At 36.2% G+C, this 20,983-nt stretch overlaps 2 protein-coding genes across 3 annotated transcripts; one reads left to right on the top strand and one right to left on the bottom strand.

The window, feature by feature from the left end:
- Window positions 1-1,621: 1,621 nt before the first annotated feature.
- On the top strand, window positions 1,622-6,946 carry LOC140975277 (uncharacterized). Of its 2 annotated transcripts, XM_073438901.1 has the most exons (19): window positions 1,622-1,774; window positions 2,320-2,437; window positions 2,571-2,758; window positions 2,854-2,961; window positions 3,086-3,150; window positions 3,417-3,522; window positions 4,079-4,162; window positions 4,297-4,443; window positions 4,524-4,652; window positions 4,741-4,808; window positions 4,996-5,029; window positions 5,120-5,204; window positions 5,370-5,437; window positions 5,514-5,627; window positions 5,717-5,752; window positions 5,860-5,946; window positions 6,024-6,115; window positions 6,192-6,323; window positions 6,584-6,943. In XM_073438901.1, exons 1-18 carry the CDS (start codon window positions 1,649-1,651, stop codon window positions 6,316-6,318), a joined length of 1,782 nt encoding a protein of 593 aa, XP_073295002.1. In that variant the 5' UTR covers window positions 1,622-1,648; the 3' UTR covers window positions 6,319-6,323; window positions 6,584-6,943. The 2 variants fall into 2 exon arrangements, with proteins under 2 accessions (XP_073295002.1, XP_073295003.1); XM_073438902.1 differs by lacking the exon at window positions 1,622-1,774 and having other exon boundaries at window positions 2,317-2,437; window positions 2,471-2,758; window positions 2,854-2,975; window positions 3,091-3,150; window positions 6,584-6,946.
- A 9,356-nt stretch (window positions 6,947-16,302) lies between these two features.
- Window positions 16,303-18,432, bottom strand: LOC140974851 (uncharacterized). Its single transcript, XM_073438336.1, has 3 exons — window positions 18,097-18,432; window positions 17,466-17,787; window positions 16,303-16,709 (listed from the first exon to the last, which is right to left on the bottom strand). The coding sequence occupies exons 1-3, from the start codon at window positions 18,430-18,432 to the stop codon at window positions 16,303-16,305; spliced, it is 1,065 nt and encodes a 354-aa protein (XP_073294437.1).
- Window positions 18,433-20,983: the final 2,551 nt, after the last annotated feature.

Here is a 20,983-nt window from a genome sequence, read left to right as displayed (position 1 = left end):
AGATAGTTCTTCTTGTATTTTCTTACGAATGATCAATTTCAATCGTTTTTTCTTCAATCCCCAGAATTTGGTCTACGGTTGGAGTCTCTATTATTTCTTTAGTTTGCAGTATAAAAAACTAAATAATTTTGCGTTGAGATAAAAGAAGATGGAGGAACGCGCGGCGGCGATCTTCAAGGGGCAGCCGAAATCCCTTAAAGAAAAAGGGGTGGCCGAATTTTTTGTTAGAGATGGGATGGGAGTTTTTTGTTTGATGGCTAAGCAACTTGTTATGTCTGATTCAAAACTCTAAGTAAAATGGGGATACTAATACAGTTAGGATTATAACCAGTTGTATAGTCTAATTATGGCTCTTACTAGTTAAATTTTGGTTAAGATACTCCACTCATATTAATCGTAAAACTTGTGATCGAGGTTTTATCATAATTTCAATTGATGAAAAAAAAAATTATCGATGCGACAAGTGTGACTTTCTCATTATTTTGATGTAAAGTCAAAACATTTAAAACTAGTTAATCAAAGTCAATTTGGTCCAAGTTAACTTGATCTGAGTCAACTAGTAGAGGTCAATATGGTTAAAATTAACTAGTCAAAATCAATTATCCACTAACTCAAAATGTGGCAATTGTCAATTTTGAAACATTTTCACAAAATTTAGACAGTTATATTCTTCTCACCATTTTAACAGTTGTATTAGCTCTCAAAACATTCAAATATGAAATATGCTTATAAATCTTTCTATAAGCCAAAACGTTTGATTACATCAAACTTCAATCATCAAATTCAACTATTTGAATTTGACTATCTCAACGAGAACAAGAAACTAGTACTTGTGTGACTATCAATGGTTTAGGGATATAGCTAGTCACGAGTTCACTACTCATTGTGATTCATGACAACATGTATCTCTTGTACGAGCTTACCCTAATTATCATCATCTTGCTTATCGATCATTAGAATGACAAAATTAATTTCTGATTATATCCATTGAGTCATGGTAAGAGGATCTAGTAACATCTCCTCATGATTCTCTATGTATCACCGATTGTGTCTAGAATACCAATCAATTATGAGTAGCATACAATACAGTTCATTCATCTTATATAACTCGATCGAATGTGCAATTATTGGCTAATCGAGGGCTGCATATAAATTCGATTGTGATATATATTTGAGTATACCAATCAATTATTTTCATGGCATAAAAAAAATATCATTCATCACTACTGTAAAAGCGTTATCCAANAGATGATCCAAATAAGAGACATGTCTCATAAAATACGACCCGTGAGACCGTCTCACACAAGTTTTTACCTTGTTTATAATCAAGAGTGTTGATATGATACTGCATAGATCAGTATTATGTTGATGTGTCATGCCAGCACTTAATCACATTACATTATTAAAATCAATAAAATAATAATAATGAGATTGAGCTTGAAATTTAATGATATAAGATAGACAAAAATTATTAAAATAAATATAAAATTAAAATTGTAATATTTATTTTTGTTAAAATACAGTAGTAAAAAAAAATCTATTGATTCTGTCCGTGCGGCTCACAAGATTTGAAGTGCATCCTACTTAAGATTTACGTGTCTAGTTCTACACTGTATAATTCTGCAGGCAGATCGGCAGAAAACGGGAAATGGAGATGAACAGGTATGGAGTCTCTTTCTTCCGACAGTCCTCGTTTGCCGCTCGCCCACAGCTTCTACCCACAAAAAAACTTATTAGCCTGCAAGTGCAAGCCTCTACTCCCTCAAGAACCCAAGTATACTTCTCTTTTCTTCTCCTGAATTCATCATTTTTATTCATTTGCGGCATCCTTAGTGCTCACTGTATGTTTGATGTTATTATTTCACCCTTTTGGGTGCTATGCTTGCTTAGTATATCAACTAATTAAGTTGTAGTTATACAAACTCTCACTGTGTATATTACTTGTGATGGAAGAAGAGCGAATTCTATATGCTGCCCGTACTAACTAAATCTGTCATTTGTATGACGGGAAGATCCATGATCAATTCTTCGACGTCCAAGTCCACTTATGATAGAGGATAAATGATTATCAAGTACATTTTGGGGGGCATAATTCCGATTTCCCATTCCATTTTGATATGTAACTTGTTCTTTCTTGGAACTTTGGAACAGAAGTAAGCATCGTATTGTGTTCAGACCTTTCGTCTCGGCATCCCCACCTGCATGAATTTTGTATGTTAACGCAGATAGAAATTTGAAGACATCGAACCGACCGTACATATATTTCATGTTCTTTTAGCTTCCTGGTTGGGGCTCAATTTATTTCAACTTTGATTGCAGAGGATAATGGAAAGTATACCAGTAAATGGGGAAGTCGGTGGTGCTGGTGGTGCTTACTCGTATAATGCTTTGAAAAGAATGGACAATTTGTGGTCCAGCATTTGCTCTGCTTCACCAGGTAGATAATATTATTCAAATATAATCGAATTAGATAGATAATATTATTCATTAGGCGATATAATCTAATTAGAATGTGTAGCATGTTCATACAAGTAGGGTGGAGAAGATTGATAGAGCAAATTCTCGTGCAGTTGTCCAAGAACCACAACAAGTGGTTACCAATGCTCCCACTTTATTTCGTGATTCTGAAATGGCTGACAAATGTACTGATATGTTTGACATCATAGTTTGCGGTGGAACTTTGGGAATTTTTGTTGCTACTGCATTGAGTTCTAGAGGTCTTCAAGTGGGAATTGTAGAAAAGGCTGCACTGCAGGGGGTATTGTAGCATTTTGAGAACATCGGGAAACAGTAAATTTTTCCGGAAAAGTCATTTTGTTTGAGACATAACCTTTGATTGTTTTTGTTGGTTAGAGGGAACAAGAGTGGAATATATCTAGGAAAGAGCTTTTGGAGCTCGTTGAAGTTGGCATTCTAACAGAAGATGACATTGATCATGTTACCGCTGCCAGTTTCAATCCTGTATGGTCACAAATGTTAGCGAGAGGTTTCAGAGTTGAAAACTGGTGTTGAGATGTTTTGTATTTGGACTGAATTCATACACCAAAATAATGTTTCTTAACTATTTATTTGAACGTTCATGCAGAACAGATGTGGATTTGAAGGGAAGGGTGAGATTTGGGTTAATGACATCCTTAATCTTGGTGTTTCGTAAGTGTTTTATTGTGTTCCTATTCTATGTGGTGGTTCTATAATATTTGGTATATGAGTGGTTATTACCTTCGGAAGCACCACAACTGTCGCATGAGATTGTTTTCATACAATATGTGAACCCTAGAAATTTGTTTTAACCCATGGTTATCTCAGCCTTTTTTTCACATTGTGCTTTTCATGCTCTTTGTGACTATTGTGAAATGAATTTTTTTGAGTAAATATCTAATTTCTCTGTTTGTTTCCCTCTGTTCTGCTCATTGCAGGCCAGCCAGGCTTATAGAAATCATGAGAAAGCGTTTCACCTTCCTTGGTGGTGCCATCTTTGAGGGGTGTGGTGTGTCAAACATATTCGTTCATGAGGATGCAGCTGTAAGAATACCTACCACGACAAGTCATAAACAACCTAAATGTGATTAGGTTTTTGAGCTTAAACATATACAGTACAATTTGTTGAGATGAATGAATGCCACTGTCGTGCCCTAATTAAATGAGTCTGCACAAGCGGGATCATATACATAATTGGCTTCGTCTGTAACTATTTTGTGTCTATTTTTGGCTTAGCGAAGTTGTTAAAAAACATATTGTATCTTTATATAAATCGATGTGCACTGCTCTTATAATCTGATTTGGGATGGGTCATGGGTATTACATCTACACGATAACCAACTAGTCGAAAATTTAGAGGCTAAAACTTGGGATGTGAAATTAAGAATTGCTAAAATATGTGTTACTCCTAAGGCTCAGGGTAAATATTAATCTCTTTACCTGTGCAGATATATTAAGACATCAGATTTTATAATATGTTTCAAGAAAGAAATATGACCTTTGTTGAATGAACAGTGTAAAGACTAATGATAATGAAAATAAGCCATTGCAATGCTTCAGGGTTCTTTCATTTGAATTATTTCTCTTCTTTCCTTGTTAGGTATTGAAACTATCAGATGGAAAGATTTTGACATCACGCCTCATTATTGATGCTATGGGAAACTTTTCTCCAGTTGTCAAGCAAGTTGAGTATTCAACTTAAAACTATGGACATCATTGCTTAATTCTTACTTTCAATTACAAAATTATTTCTTATGGATAATTTGTCCTCAAAAAAGTTTTACGACAACTGCTTCTCGTGCTTTTAAGCTTTGACAGATAAGGAATGGAAGGCAACCAGATGGTGTGTGCCTTGTTGTCGGCTCTTGTTGTCGTGGTTTTAAAGAGAATTATACAAGTGATGTGATATTTAGTAGTGCTTCAGTGAAAACGGTTGGCCAGTCAGAAGTACATTACTTCTGGGAGGTGTTACATGTCCCATTGCTCCTCGTTTACTGCACCAACAGTTTAGTTTCTTGTGATGATTTGGTTGGATTCTTTTTCAGGCATTTCCAGCTGGATCGGGTCCACTTGAGCGAACAACATACATGTTCACATACCTTTTTCCCGAACCAGGGTGCCCCAAGTTGGAAGAGTTACTTGAAGATTATTGGGAATTGATGCCCAAGTATCAGGTAGCATTCTAGGCTGGGGACGATCAGGTCCTCTGACCAAAATAAATATCACTTTATGGTTTACAATTATATTATACAAAACTTACAGGGTGTGTCTCTCGAGGATCTGGAGGTTTTGAGAGTTATATATGGCATTTTTCCTACATACCGCGACAGGTAAACGTTGTTGATGTCCATAAACTAAAGTAATGTACTTGCATCTGTAGTAGCTCTGGTATCTCAACTGACCTATTGCAGATCTGATGTTTAACTTATACACCATTGGAGATTTAGCTTACTTGCTCTGACTTTCGTTTTATTTTTTATTTTTTATGTAAATGGCTCTGGACTGACTCTACTGCAGTCCATTACCAGCAGCTTTTGATCGTGTTTTACAGGTGTTGTACCTTGCGTCTTTTCAAAGCCTCAATATATTCCGCTCTATTCATGTTCAATGAATGCCACTATGTGTATGATATTATCTGCAGTTTGGGGATGCTAGTGGTGTACAATCTCCAGTGTCTTTTGGTGGTTTTGGGAGCTTGACCAGACATCTTGGAAGATTAACAGATGGTATAAAATGTTTTACGATACATGCAGAAAACTCTCGGCTTATATCATTTTTATTTGTCAAAATTTGAATTTGTATTCCTATATATATCTTGATAAATAAAACTTTCAATGAAGGAAACAAATGTTTGCAGTTGTAGTAACAATTTTCCTCTCATGAGATTTAAGGCATATATGAAGCAGTTAGCAACGATTTTCTGGACGCCCGGAGTTTATCTCTGCTGAACCCTTACATGGTCAGGTTTTGTTTCTTCCTACAATCCTACAGTATAGATACCACTCTTGTGTTGATTAAATTTAGCATATATGCAGCCTAATTTAAGCTCATCCTGGTTGTTTCAAAGAGCCATGTCAGCCAAAAAGCAGTCCAATGTCTCACCTAATTTCATAAACGAACTTTTATTTGTCAATTTTCAGAGCATGCAGGTAGCTATTAACCAATTTTTTCGCTCTTGCTCATAGCCGCATTTCCTTGATCGGTTATTTGTTCTTCCAAACTCTTTTTTTTCCTTCAGAAACTAGGGGATCCAGTGCTTCGCCCATTTCTTCAGGTTATTAAATCATCTTTCATTTCTTATGTTACTTGAATGCAAGTCTTCTCACTCCCTTTTCCTTAGCTTATTTCCCCCACATTTTGCCTTGATGTCTTTTGATGCAGGATGTCATACAATTTGGTCCTCTCGTTAAGACGCTAGGCCTGGTAATGTTCACCAGACCTCTTATCATACCATCTATATTCAAGAAGGTAGAGCAAACATAATGGCTTCTTGTATACCTGATACAGTCTTGAAAATTTCAAACTGACTCTTTTCTGATATGAAGGTTGGTATTCTGGTGCTGTTCGACTGGTCCGGACATTTTGTGATGTTGGGACTTTATACATTTCTTTCCTCCTTCATCGACCCTTTGCTAAGGTAATCATGTTCTTCCTTTGACTTGTTGAGCCACGAAGAAAAAACGGTTTCTTGAGATAAATATAACTCGTTTCAGGCACTTGTTGGACTCATTTCCGGTTAAGACAAAATATGAATGGAAGCAGAGGCTTGAGGCATGGAAGTATGGATCTGGTTTGGACTACAAATGGAGCGATTCTAGTGAACATGACAGACCAAGATGACACTGGTAAAAACTCCTTCTTACCCAACTCTAGTATGCCGTGAATTAATCAACGCAAAATCATAATTCGTCCCAATACGGTTTTAGGAAGCAAAAGAAGCCAGGATATAGCTATAATGTTTTCTTTTGAGTTTTGGATGTGATTGGGAAGCCAGAAAAGTTGAATAATCGAGTTTTTTTTTCCCTTAAATTGTTTTAACTTGGAATTACTTATCCTTGCCGGAAATGATGCAAAACTTGTTTCATTTGCACAGAGCGGGTTGAAGGACGTGGATTTCAGAAAAAGATTTGATTCAAGGACTTCAAATGATTCCATGTCGTCAAGTTAATTAAATATGTAAAAGGAGGGATTTCAAATCTTTGTATTTCAAAGACTGCTCAAACTAGTACGATGGAATAAACCGAGAATTTGAAATCCTTCCATCCGAATGCATGTTAAGCTTCGGGGATGATTTCAGGTGGTTCTCTTCACATGCAAAAATCCCATACCATCAATTTGATAGTGCTATTACATTCGGTATCGCAAGCATTTGTTAGATTTGTCTCGATTATTAGATTTGCATCAAATTAGAGTTCAATAAGTTTCGATTTTCAAATATACTTTCGAGTAATTAATCTTTTGTTCGAAGCGTGGGAGCTGCTTTAAACGTTATCAAAATTAAACGACTTAGAATTTGTTTGATACATTCCAAAAATTAAGTTCTAATGAAATGAATCAAGTTTCATTGTAATGTCACCGAATGGTAGTGGATAATTTTTTTTAGAAAATAATGTTGTATCGTTTTCTCGTGTTCAATAACGTAGCGGAATTTAAAATTTTTTATAAATATTTTGTCATACAAAATATGCTTGGATGTCGTGTGGACTAAAACATGTATATAATGTTTATTGAATTGCATTTAGTGAATAATCATTTAGCTCCAATTATTCTGGTTATTATGTGGAGATAGTTCTTCTTGTATTTTCTTACGAATGATCAATTTCAATCGTTTTTTCTTCAATCCCCAGAATTTGGTCTACGGTTGGAGTCTCTATTATTTCTTTAGTTTGCAGTATAAAAAACTAAATAATTTTGCGTTGAGATAAAAGAAGATGGAGGAACGCGCGGCGGCGATCTTCAAGGGGCAGCCGAAATCCCTTAAAGAAAAAGGGGTGGCCGAATTTTTTGTTAGAGATGGGATGGGAGTTTTTTGTTTGATGGCTAAGCAACTTGTTATGTCTGATTCAAAACTCTAAGTAAAATGGGGATACTAATACAGTTAGGATTATAACCAGTTGTATAGTCTAATTATGGCTCTTACTAGTTAAATTTTGGTTAAGATACTCCACTCATATTAATCGTAAAACTTGTGATCGAGGTTTTATCATAATTTCAATTGATGAAAAAAAAAATTATCGATGCGACAAGTGTGACTTTCTCATTATTTTGATGTAAAGTCAAAACATTTAAAACTAGTTAATCAAAGTCAATTTGGTCCAAGTTAACTTGATCTGAGTCAACTAGTAGAGGTCAATATGGTTAAAATTAACTAGTCAAAATCAATTATCCACTAACTCAAAATGTGGCAATTGTCAATTTTGAAACATTTTCACAAAATTTAGACAGTTATATTCTTCTCACCATTTTAACAGTTGTATTAGCTCTCAAAACATTCAAATATGAAATATGCTTATAAATCTTTCTATAAGCCAAAACGTTTGATTACATCAAACTTCAATCATCAAATTCAACTATTTGAATTTGACTATCTCAACGAGAACAAGAAACTAGTACTTGTGTGACTATCAATGGTTTAGGGATATAGCTAGTCACGAGTTCACTACTCATTGTGATTCATGACAACATGTATCTCTTGTACGAGCTTACCCTAATTATCATCATCTTGCTTATCGATCATTAGAATGACAAAATTAATTTCTGATTATATCCATTGAGTCATGGTAAGAGGATCTAGTAACATCTCCTCATGATTCTCTATGTATCACCGATTGTGTCTAGAATACCAATCAATTATGAGTAGCATACAATACAGTTCATTCATCTTATATAACTCGATCGAATGTGCAATTATTGGCTAATCGAGGGCTGCATATAAATTCGATTGTGATATATATTTGAGTATACCAATCAATTATTTTCATGGCATAAAAAAAATATCATTCATCACTACTGTAAAAGCGTTATCCAAAACGAGCATTTAAAAATACTTGTTTGCCAACAAAATTTTGAATAAATAAAAATCAGAGTAAAAGTTTAACGTGCATAAAATCATTTCATAACAATAGCGGTCCTCAGGTTTGCACTGCACATAGTCCGAGCAAGCTCACTCGTCAGGACCTCCTGTCTCCTCAAAAGCATCAACATCTGCATCGATCAAGTCTAGTGAGCCTAAAAACTCAACACGCATAAACCATAAATAGAAAATAGCACTTAATAAAATCAGAGGCATTTGAAAGTAACGTGTACGAAATAACAGCTGAACATACATAAACATAGACGTGCCATAACTGCATAAACATTTTAATAAAAGTGCTTCCATCATAATATACATAATCATACTTAATTTGCGTATAAATATGTTCAAAGCAAGTGGCTCGTAACATAAATCACCTGATAAGACTAAACCACAGTACTGGGTTGGCAGAGATCACCACAGCCTTTCGACCGGATGTCCACTCCCACATACATAAATCCCCGGTCATACTTTACCAGGTGGAGAGGTCATCGGTCATGATTTACCGCTTTCCAATCCCATAATCATAAATCCCAAGTCATGCTTTATCGGGTGCACACAAGACAAATCACATACCTCCAAAATAAAATATTTTTGCACGTCGATCATACTTAAAAAAACGTCGAGAGCTTTGTTGGAACGCTCTAGACATGCTGCCCTAACCATAGCGGCAAAGATTCAGGAGATCCCAACGAAACCTGCAACCAAAACTTGAGAAAACGTCAAGAACATCCACAAATTTTCACAGCTTGAGCGGTTTTACGATAAAAATCATATCTCTCTCATTTCCTATCAAAAAATTACAAATTTGCTATCGAATCGAAGATAACATAGAGTAATACAAATCATATGTTGAAAACATTTCCAGAAAACCAACCTATAAGTCACAGAATTCGAAATACCAGAGGGTGATGAGTTTTTTGAGACAGGAATTTCACAGCTTGTGCGGTTTTACGGTAAAAATCATATCTCCCTTGTTTATTATCAGAAAATTATAAATATGCTATCGAATCGAATATAACACAGAGTGCTAAAAATCATATGTTGAAAATTTTTCCAGAAAACTAACCTATAAGTTGCAGAATTTGAAATAACAGAGGGTGACGAGTTTTGTGACACAGAAATTTCACAGTTTGTGCAATTTTACAATAAAAAGCATATCACCCTTGTTTCTTATCAGAAAATTACGAATTTACTATCGAATCGAAGATAACACAGAGTGACACAAATCATATGTCGAAAAAATTTCTAGAAAACGAACTTATAAGTCGCAGAATTCGAAATAACAGAGGGTGACTGGTTTTGTGACACAGAAATTTCACAGCTTGTACGGTTTTACGATAAAAATCATATCTCCCTCGTTTCTTATCAGAAAATTACAAATTTGTATCAAATCGAAGGTATTATGCAAAGGACTACAAATCATATGTTGAAGATATTTCCATAAAACTTGTTTATAAACCGCATGAATCGAAATGACAGCAAATGACGGGTTTTGTGACTCAAAATTTTCAGAAATCGTTTAAATCATTACCCATCAAACTTTGCACGTAACGAATGAATTTTCATGAACAATATACATCAAAATACATATTATGATGAGATCGATGTGTAAAAGAAAAGTTTTTACATGTCTTTGCGTTAAAACGCACGAAGATAACGAATACCGACGCGATAGATTACGGGGAATGACCGGGAGATGCTTGCTGCACGTTTTCTTACTAGAAAATGAACGTGAATGTAACGACCCAGACTTTTCTTTTTTCTTTTTTCTTTTTTTTTTTAAATTTGCGGAAGAAATAAAAATTTTCTTATTAATACAAACTCGAGTCTTTACTAAAAATAAAATACACTCATGCAACATAAATAAGTATTTTTTCTCAATACAAAACCCAGTTTAATAATATCAGAGTACTGCAAATTCAAGTTTATAAAATACATAAATAAATTCAACACTGACGGTCCTCGGGTTTTCAACTGCGACAGTCCGAGACCACTCACTGATCACCACCCCTAGCCTCCTCATCAACAACATCTGCATCAATCAAGTATAGTGAGTCTAAAGACTTAACATGCATTTAAGTGGATAACAAATAATACGTAATAAAAATCATGTGATTTTAACGTATCCGATACATGGTAACTTGAACATGAATAAATAAATATGTATGACTTGGCTTCTATACATGAAAATAATTTCTTGAGAACAAACTGTAGTCTCAACATAAATATGTAATAATATGACGAGAACATAACTGGCATGAAACTGTGTGAGGCTGGAATATATTGTTCATAATATTGAGATCTGCTTTTCGAATTGCAGATCAAATGAATCGTTTGATCAAACTATATCATAGTACTAGGCCTGCAAGGATCATCCATGTTATGGTTCTGGATGTCCAATCATAACATATATAACTGAATCTGTAGGATATGTAGAACACGATAAATCAGACTACGTACAAGCCATGCATAATTACTATTATTTAAATTAAAATGATTTTTTTTCATGCATGAGGGTTTAAATTCATTTTTTTAAAATTGTTGAGTTACGATTATTTATTTTACTCAGTAGTTTAGTTTTATCTTTTCGGATAAATAAGCAAGGCCGGACTGGAGTCGGATTATTGAGATAAAATTTAATAGTCAGAAAATATTCCTAGAATTTATTTAAGACAAAGAATTATTTATTTTAATGTAAAAGAAGGTTTAAGGATTTATTTAATTAATTGGAGTTAAGTAGTAAATAAGACTTTTATGTCCAATAATTAATTAAAAGCCTAAATTAAATTGTGTAACCAATTGAGATAAATTAATCTAGGCATATTTTATTTAAGAAATTATAACCTAACATGTTAGTAATTAATTTGAAGATCAAGCCATGCCATGCAAGAAAATAGTTATCCTAAATTAATTTATTAATGCACTAAAATACATAATAAGTGTTTAAAACTTTAACGAGTTAAAATACAATATTTAAGCAATATTTTACCTTCATTTCTTTAGCAAATTTCCGGCCCCCTTAGAATCAATTTAATCGTGTTTAGCCACTCTCCATTTTTGATATCATTCCTTAATCATTTCTTGTTATGATTAATTCCTTCAATTTAAATCATCAATAATTAATAATTAAGCACTTTTGCACCTAATCAACCACTAAAATTATCCTAGCCAATCCATTAATTTCGAGCAACATAGAATGGTATAAGATTATTATCCTAATTTAATTTATTAACTTACTAAATCACATATTGCGTGTTTAAAGCTTTAATAATTTAAAATGCAAGATTAAGCAATATCTTTACCTTGTATGTAGACAACAAGTTTCGGTCATCACCTCCCCCTAATTCCCCTCAATCCATCAATTTACCACCTCATTTCCTAACCTCTCAAACTTAAGGATAGAAAGATTTTATCTTGCCATTCAATCCCCATTTATTTTGCAACTTCCTCATTCATTTCCTAGCCTTCTCTCCTCTCCTCATTCTCGAAAATTTCAAAGTAAAAAAACTTCAGAAAAATCGTGAGAAGCAACAAGGAATAACAAGAAAGAAAAGTAGAAAAGAAAAAGGAACTCCGTCTCCTCCGCGTCGTATTCGTCGTATCGGTTTGTTCTTTCGTCAAAACAATTTCCAGGCATGTTTATACGTTTCTTTTCTCTTCAATCAAGTCATATATACACTTTTAAATCATATTTGTTCATGATTCATGGAGCAAAACCGAAACATGACAGCAAAATTTTCACAAAACCTGCACAGAATTTTCGGCCCTTCTTTCATGCTTCACGGCTTTGGCTTGTTTTGTGATTTTAAGAGGTTGGCTCGGTTCCAGGCGCTCAGGGCTGCATCTAGACATGTAATAGGGTGTGTTAGGATCACGTTGGTCCATTAGTTCAAGCCCCATGTACTCAGGAATCAAGACTTGACAGCAACTCCCCATAGTTGCGAGTTTGAGTCTCGAAATTGTGCTTTGATTGTCTAAGATGAGGTTCGAATCTTGGTTGACTTTTGGGCCTGTAACCATGGTTTGAACCCTTCCTTAGCATGTCTAGGACGTGACCAAGATGCCATTTCATGGCTTGGTTCATGATCCCACTAAAATTTTAAACAAACAAGACAAGTCCCTCGGTTTTATTTTCTGATTTTGTGTGAGTGAGTTTCGAATTTTGAGTGGTTGGGTAGATCTTGGTTGGCTTATAGCCCTTAGACATGGTTCACACAATACCTCATGATGTCTAGATCAAGCCATGGTCAATCATATGGCCATTGGAATGAGACAAAGTAGCAAGACGAAGCAACACCCTCACACGTGCAGTATGGTGTTCTCGGGTGGAGCTTCGGATTGTCGTAGGTGTTTGTTTGGATTGTGGTTGGCCTAGGGCCATTAGCCATGGTTCAAGCTACACTTTAGGATGTTGGTAAGATGCTCTGGTTGGTGGTTCAAGCCCCAATGGCCAATAGCCTCGTAAACGAAGCAAGGAAGCACAGCAGCTGCTGCTGCATTTTTTGACAGCAGTTTGATCTTTGGTTCAGAGGCTTGTTTCGAGTACTTGGTTGGCTTTTAGCCTATAGCCTTGGACTGGACAGTGCCTCATTGAGTTAGGAAGGTCATGTTTTTGGCCGTTTGTGATTTGGTTAAGTTTAGGGGTCGTACGAGAATTTACAGTGCAATGTGCCAAAGTGACTCTCGAAAGAGTGTTTTTCGATTTTGGCCTCCATTCACCATTTTCGTGCATTTCAGTTAGTATTAGCATTATTTCAGTATGTTAGGCGTATTTTAATCATTACGAGACGATGGTTTGATGTTGGTTCAGGTTGGTACGGAGTCATGGTTGGAATATTCGTTTGTCGGTCGCGTTTGTCTCATTTGTGGTTCGGATACGAAGTTTTTGTCACGTTAAAATTAATTGCATTTTTCCCATGTTAGAATTAAGTCGCAGCGAGCCTGGGAACGATCCAACTCAATTGGTAAAATAAAACAGGATTTTAATTATATTACGTGCATAAAATATAAAATGTTTATTTTTGAGATATATGCGATATGTCTTGTGGCCACCTTACGCTTATGGGATTGCTTCACCCGGTGACTTACGATTGGTTTATGATTATGTATGGGTACGGATATCCAGTCCAAGGGCTGTGATGATCTCTACCGCCCAATATACTGTGGTTTAGTCTGATCAGGCGCTTACGTTCATGATATGTTACGGGCCACTTGAGTAGAACATTATCTCTACAGAAAAATTATGATATGCTATTTTATGACAGGGCTCTATCGAGCAATCATTTTACGTACGATTTTTCAGATATGCAAGTATTTATAATTACTCATGACACGATTTTCACGTTACGCTTTACGATATGAGATTTTTACGTTGCATGCGATTTTATGATATATTTACTTGCTATTCACGATATATGCATGCTGAGTGTTTAGACTCACTAGACTTGATTGTTGTAGGTACTGATGAGGTCGGGACCGAGGGCGGGGACCAGTGAGCCAGCTTGGGTCAGCATTAGTAGGAGCCCGAGGACCTCATGTTTCAGCTTATTTATTTTTTTTATGCTCAAACTCAGTTTTTATTTCGATAAATTATTTTTAAGTGTGGTTTAAAAACAATATTTACTTCCGCTGTTATTTCATAAATTAAATCCATTTATCAGTTTATTTTGCGAATGATGCATGTTATTTATTTAAAGAGAAATTTTTTTTAATAATTTCGCAAATTTACGAATACGAAACACGGGCCTCTACAGGATAGTTCGCCAGATACGTGTACTCTGGGTTCCTAACCCGTATTTTGGAGTGTTTACCGGTCACGAAACCCGGATTCCAAACCCGTAAAATAAGTGGCCACAAGACAGTTCAATATCTCAAAAATACACTTTTAAGACACGTCATACTTGATATCATACTTACAAACTTTGTAGACTTCGTTGGATTGTTCCCGAGTTCGCTGCAATTGAACTTGACATACAACTCAAAACTAGTCCCAAATCGTATACGTGTAACTCCCAAAATTCATTCGACGACTTAGGATCTACCAATTGAATCGATACTCGAATAAACCTTAAACAACATGTTAACTTACTGTCCAAAAACCCAAACCATGACCAAAATACTTTCGAACAACCCAAAATAAAATAAGAAAGCTTACGACTCTAGCCAATCCCAAGAAATGGCACTTTACAGCTTACAGAAACAATAAAATTTCTAAACACAAACCGACTGGAATCAACCTCGAATGAAAAACCATGACACTGCTCAAAACCACTCAGGAAATGATTTCGAACCCGAACACACACAAAAAACGTGAACAAAGATATTCACACACAATTAAGATAGCTTGAGCGGTTTTACGAGAAAAATCATAACTCTTTTGTTTCTTATTGAAAAATTACAAATTTGGTATCGAATGGAAGATAACACGATAAACTACAGTTTTTGTGTTGAAAGAATTTTCAGAAAATGGACGGATTGATACCAGAATTTAAAATACAAAAGATCATATTTCAAGAGTTTTTCTGTCAAAAATATTCTTCGGACAAATTGTGCAGTTTTGCAAGAAAAATCATATCTCCCTCGTTTCTTATTCAAAAATTACGAATTTTGTATTGAATCGAAGATAACATGACGAACTACAATTTTTATATTGAAAAGTTTTTCAAAAAATAAATTGATTGAGACCAGTTTTTCAAACAATGAAAGTAAAATACACACCAAAAAGCCCACTGCGCAATGAACTCATGCTATCAACTCTTACCATCCAAGTGCTATCAATCCTAAACCAACATACCAATATGGGTCTAATACATATATGAACACGATCATAAGCAGCCATGTTAGCCCGAAACCCTACAACGTGGCCTACTACATGAAAACGTGAGAAACAAGTGTATAATCTTGACATGAACATAAATATTGAACAAACTTGCCTGAAAATGTTTCTCACAAACATGAATGTTTGAAAATCCATACTATTACTTGATTGATGAGAAAAGAAACGCAATATACTTGCATTTGGTCTTGAAACGTAGATAATCTCGCAAATCTCGACGATCCGGACACGAGGAAGAAATTTGGAGCTTCTTGCTATTCTCAAATGGTAGAACCGATGGAAATGGAGCTCAAGAACACTTGAGGAGAGAAGGGAATTAATGAGGGGAAATGAAGGAGAATTGATGGGCATGTGAAGTTTCTTCCGGAGAAGACTTGGCCAAAGTCTTGAAATTTGAGGCAAGTGGGGTGGATTTAGGGTATTCTAGGGATAATTTAAATATATTGATTAGGTTTAAACTAATTAATTAATATATGGTGTAATCCAAATAAAATTTAGACTACTCGAGGCTTGAAAACTGATACATAAAATATTCCTAAATTTACAAAAGTTGCACAACAATTAAGGAAAATTAAAATACTAATTGTCATAAAATAAAATACTCCATAACTAAAAAATAATTTTGGGCAGTGAATTTGGCTCAAAAATAAAAATCTCAATTATCATATCCCCGGTCTGATCTCGTGTATTTGCCTGAAAAACTGGAACTCAAATAATACAATTAAATATATAAATGAATAAAATAATATGTAATTGCATAAATATATTTATAACAATTAAAATATGGTGCATGCATAATTTAAAATAATATAAATACATCATGTTTGATTTTACGTGTACTATTTAATTATCGAGGCGTTACAATCTACCCCCCTTAAATTGAATTTCGTCCCCGAAATTATAACTTACCAAATTACTCGGGGTAACGAGCTATCATCTTGGCTTCTGACTCCCAGGTAGCTTCTTCATCTGAATGATGCAGCCACTTGACTTTGATCAGACTGATAACTTTGTTCCGTAGTTTCCATTCCTCTCTGCCTAAGATCTGAATAGGTCTTTCCTCATAAGACAGGTTAGGAGTAAGTTGCAACGGTTCAAAGTTCAAAACATACGAAGGATTCGCCATGTATTTCCTTAACATAGAAACGTGAAACACATTGTGCACTCCAGCCAGATTCGGCGATAGAGCTACACGATAAACTAGTGTCCCCACCCGGTTGAGAATCTTGAATGGCCCTATGAATCTCGGGCTCAACTTGTCTTTCTTTCCAAATCTCATAACACCTTTCATAAGTGCTATCATTACAAACACATGATCTCCTACAGCAAATTCAAGATCACTTCGCCTTCTGTCAGCATAACTCTTCTATCTAATCTGAGCAGTCTTCATCCTGTCTCGGATTTGTACTATCAGGTCTGCAGTCCGCTGAACAATATCTGGCCCAATCTCTGACCTCTCGCCAACTTCATCCCAATGAATTGGCGATCTGCATTTTCTTCCATACAAAGCTTCATACGGAGCCATATCTATCGACGATTGGAAACTGTTGTTGTAGGTGAACTCCAGTAGAGGCAGCTTTGATTCCCAACTCCCATAGAAATTGATCACACAAGCACGTAGTAAGTCCTCCAAAATCTGAATCACCCTCTCTGATTGTCCATCTGTCTGAGGGTGGAAAGATGTATTGAAAAGTAGCTTGGTTCCCATGGCTATATGCAAACTCTTCCAAAAATATAATGTGAACCTTGTGTCTCTGTCAGACACAATCGAAACTGTGATCCCATGAAGTCTGACTATCTCTCGTATGTATAACTCTGCATATTGTGTCATGGTAAAAGTCATCTTAATCGGTAGAAAATGAGCAAACTTCGTAAGTCGATCGACTAGTACCCAAATAGCATTAGATCCCCTCACTGATCTAGTCAATACCACTACAAAATCCATGGTAATGTTCTCCCACTTCCACTCAGGAATGGGAAGTGGCTTGAGAGGTCCTGCTGGTCTTTGATGCTCTGCTTTAACCTGTTGACAAGTTAGACATTCAGATACAAATCGTCGAATGTCTCTTTTCATACCTGGCCACCAATAGAGCAATTTCAGATCCTTATACATTTTTGTACTCCCTGGAAGAATGGAGTACGGAGACATGTGTGCCTCAGACAAAATATCACACCTAATCGAATCAACACTAGGCACCCACATTCTACCTATGTATCTAATAATCCCATCAACCACTGTATAGATCATTATGCCCTTGGATTCATCTTTCAGTCTCAATTTTTGCAACTGATCATCATAAGACTGTCCATTACGAATTCGATCGGTCGAGGAAGACTGAATGATCAGTGTGGATAATCTAGGAATTCTTTCACTAGAAAAAACCTCCAGGTTCAACCTCTGCATCTCCAAGTAAAGAGGTCTCTGTACTGTCAACTGTGCTACGACTACTATTTTTCAGCTCAAAGCATCTACAACTACATTAGCTTTCCCCGGATGGTAGTTAATGTCACAATCGTAGTCTTTTACCAACTCTAGTCATCGTCTCTGACGCATATTCAATTCCTTTTGAGTGAAGAAATACTTGAGGCTCTTGTGATCTGTAAATATATGACATTTCTCACCATACAAGTAATGCCTCCAAAATTTTAAAGCAAAGACAACGGCGGATAAATCAAGATCATGAGTAGGGTAGTTCTTCTCATGTACTTTCAACTGTCGAGAAGCATATCCAATTACCCTGTTATGCTGCATCAGAATTGCACCCAACCCGAGCTTGGAAGAATCGGTATACAACACAAAATTTCCTTGCCCTGATGGCATGACTAACACTGGTGCTGTAATAAGAGCTTGGTTCAAAGTATCGAAGCTCTTCTGGCATTCGGTGCTCCACAAAAACTTGGCATTTTTCTTAGTCAAGGAAGTAAGAGGCACCGCAATCGAAGAAAAACCCTGAATGAACTTTCTGTAATAACCCGCCAATCCAAGAAAACTGCGAATCTCTGACGCGTTCTTTGGCTCAACCCATTGTTTCACTACTTCCATTTTATACGGGTCAACTTCAATGCCACTACTTTAGATGATATGATCCAAAAATGTCACCCTGTCCAACCAGAATTCACACTTGCTAAACTTTGCGTACAATTTATGGCTTTGCAAAGTTTGCAACACTTTACGCAAATGTTGACTATGTTCCTCACTACTCTTTGAATATATAAGAATGTCATCAATGAATACTATGACAAATTGATCTAAATGAGAATGAAACACGTGATTCATGAGATCCATGAAGATCGCTGGAGCTTTAGTCACTCCAAATGGCATCATTAAGAACTCGTAATGCCCATACCGAGTCCTGAAACTATCTTGAAGATATCAAAATCCTTTACCCTCAACTGATGATTTCCAGAACGAAGATCTATCTTTGAGAACACTGATGCTCCCTAAATCTGATAAAAAAGATCTTCAATTCTTGGTAATAGATACTTGTTCTTCACCTCACTTTGTTCAACTCTCGGTAATCAATACACAGCCTTAAACTCCCATCCTTCTTCTTTACAAAGAGAACTGGTGCTCCCCATGGTGAGAAGCTAGGGCAATGAAATCTTTACTCAACAACTCTTGTATTTGTTGCTTGAGTTCGGGCATTCTTTGGGAGCTAATCGATACGGTGCCTTGGACATTGGCACAGTACCTGGAAATAGACCAATAGAAAATTCCACCTCTCTCTCCAGTGGAATACCAACAACGTCATCTGGAAACACGTCAGTAAAATCCCTGACCACTAGAACATCTAATAAAGATTGGCTGGGTACTTCCAGAGTTGAAATAATACTGGCCAAGAAAGCTTAACACCCCTTGAGAATTAGTTTCCTCGCTTTAATACATGAAATAATTCGAGGTAAATTCCTGAACCTATCAGGTTCAAACACAAACGGTTCTTTGTCTATAGGTCTCACCAAGACTGTCCTCCACTGAAAATCAATTGAAACTTTGTTTCTTGTCAACCAGTCCATCCCTAAAATGACATCGAATTTTGGCATTGGCATCAAAATCAAATCAGCATAAACTAGATGGCCTTGCATTTCAAGATCTATTTCTTTGATCATACTTTTAGCCGATATTTCTTCTCCGGATGGAATTAACACAGAGTAATTCACTTCAATTGTAGTGGACTTAACATTCAGCTGACTCGCAAACACATCTGATATAAAAGAGTGAGTAGCTCCAGAATCTATCAGAATCTTCGAGGCTATCCCAAATATAAATATCATTCCTATAATATTAGTAGCATTGCACCAGATATATTTAATATCCTAAAATTCTCATAATTTGAAATTTTCATCCAGATAGTTACCCAATTAATCAGCATACTAATATCACCAAAAATTCAATCAAGCAAGAAAATACCAATACTGATAAAGTGCTTATATAAATTGTTACCTGTGAGAAGGGTAGTGTCTGGGTTTGCCTCCTCGGCAACCATAGTAAACACCCTGCCATGAGTAGGCTGACCCCTCCGTGGGCATTCCTTGAACATGTGGTCGGTAGAACCACATCTGTAACATTTTCTTGATCCCCATCAGCACTCTCCAGTATGCCTGAGCTTGCAATTCGGACATTGAGGAATATCATAGGGCTGCTGTTTATTTGTCCTCTGCTGCAGTGGTCTTGGACCCTTAGATGGCGCCAAAAATTGCCTTTTGTTTTGTTGCTAACCCCGAGGCACCTGAAATGTCTTCATGTGCTGTTGCGACTGCGTCGCCTGGAAGGGTCGCTTCCCATGTCGATCATTCTCAATGTCCCTCAAATCTTGCTCTGCAGATAGAGCTCGGGACACAGCAACTTCATAGGTAGTGGGGCCAGCAACCCTAACATCTCTGCGCAAGATAGGTCGCAGACCATCCAAGAAATGCTACATCTTGTCATTTGCATCATTAGCAATTAGGGGCACAAAATTACACCCCCGCTCAAATCTTCGAACAAATTCAGCAACTGTAAGGTCTCCCTGTCTCAGAACCATGAACTCCCTTGTTAACCTGAAATGTACATCCTCCGTGAAATATTTGGAGAAAAATACTTCCTTGAATCCTTCCCAAGTCAGAGCAGCCAAATCCAAGGCTACAGATGCACTCTCCCACCAGAGACGGGCATCACCAAAAAATAAAAAAGTTGCTCATCGGACTTTATCATCATCCTCCATCATCATAAAAGCAAATATTACCTCGATGGATTTAATCCATCCCTCAGCAATCATGAGATCGGTCGTTCCAGAAAATTCTTTTGGTTTCATCCTCCTGAACCTCTCATAGACAGCCTTGGGCCTAGCTTTCCTGGCTGCAGCATCATTCCTCGCAAACTGTGCGAAGAACCTATTTATACCAGCTAACATCTCGGTATTCGCATCTGGAGGTGGAGGTGGTGGTGGATCTCTTACCTCAGGAATTTCACGATCTCCATTGCGTCTAGAAGGCATACTGTTCCACAATTATTCCACACGTAAATATCATGCTTGAAAGAAAATTTAAATAGCATACTAGTATTGGTTAAAACATGAGCGTGCATGAAATAAATGTCGTAAACTTAAAGACTTGAG

Source organism: Primulina huaijiensis, chromosome 4 (assembly GCF_012295235.1).
Source record: "Primulina huaijiensis isolate GDHJ02 chromosome 4, ASM1229523v2, whole genome shotgun sequence".
NCBI classification, from domain to species: Eukaryota; Viridiplantae; Streptophyta; class Magnoliopsida; order Lamiales; family Gesneriaceae; genus Primulina; species Primulina huaijiensis.
This window is presented reverse-complemented; position numbering and strand designations above follow the sequence as displayed.

Coding starts and splice junctions, on each gene's coding strand:
- LOC140975277 (XM_073438901.1), top strand. CDS start 1,649: ATGGAGATGAACAGGTATGGAGTCTCTTTCTTCCGACAGTCCTCGTTT. Junction 5,753..5,859: donor TGCTTCGCCCATTTCTTCAG/GTTATTAAATCA, acceptor CTTTTGATGCAG/GATGTCATACAATTTGGTCC. Junction 5,947..6,023: donor TACCATCTATATTCAAGAAG/GTAGAGCAAACA, acceptor TCTGATATGAAG/GTTGGTATTCTGGTGCTGTT.
- LOC140974851 (XM_073438336.1), bottom strand. CDS start 18,432: ATGGAAGTAGTGAAACAATGGGTTGAGCCAAAGAACGCGTCAGAGATT. Junction 17,788..18,096: donor ATGCTTCTCGACAGTTGAAA/GTACATGAGAAG, acceptor TTGGAGATGCAG/AGGTTGAACCTGGAGGTTTT. Junction 16,710..17,465: donor ATTGCTCTATTGGTGGCCAG/GTATGAAAAGAG, acceptor AATTTGCTGTAG/GAGATCATGTGTTTGTAATG.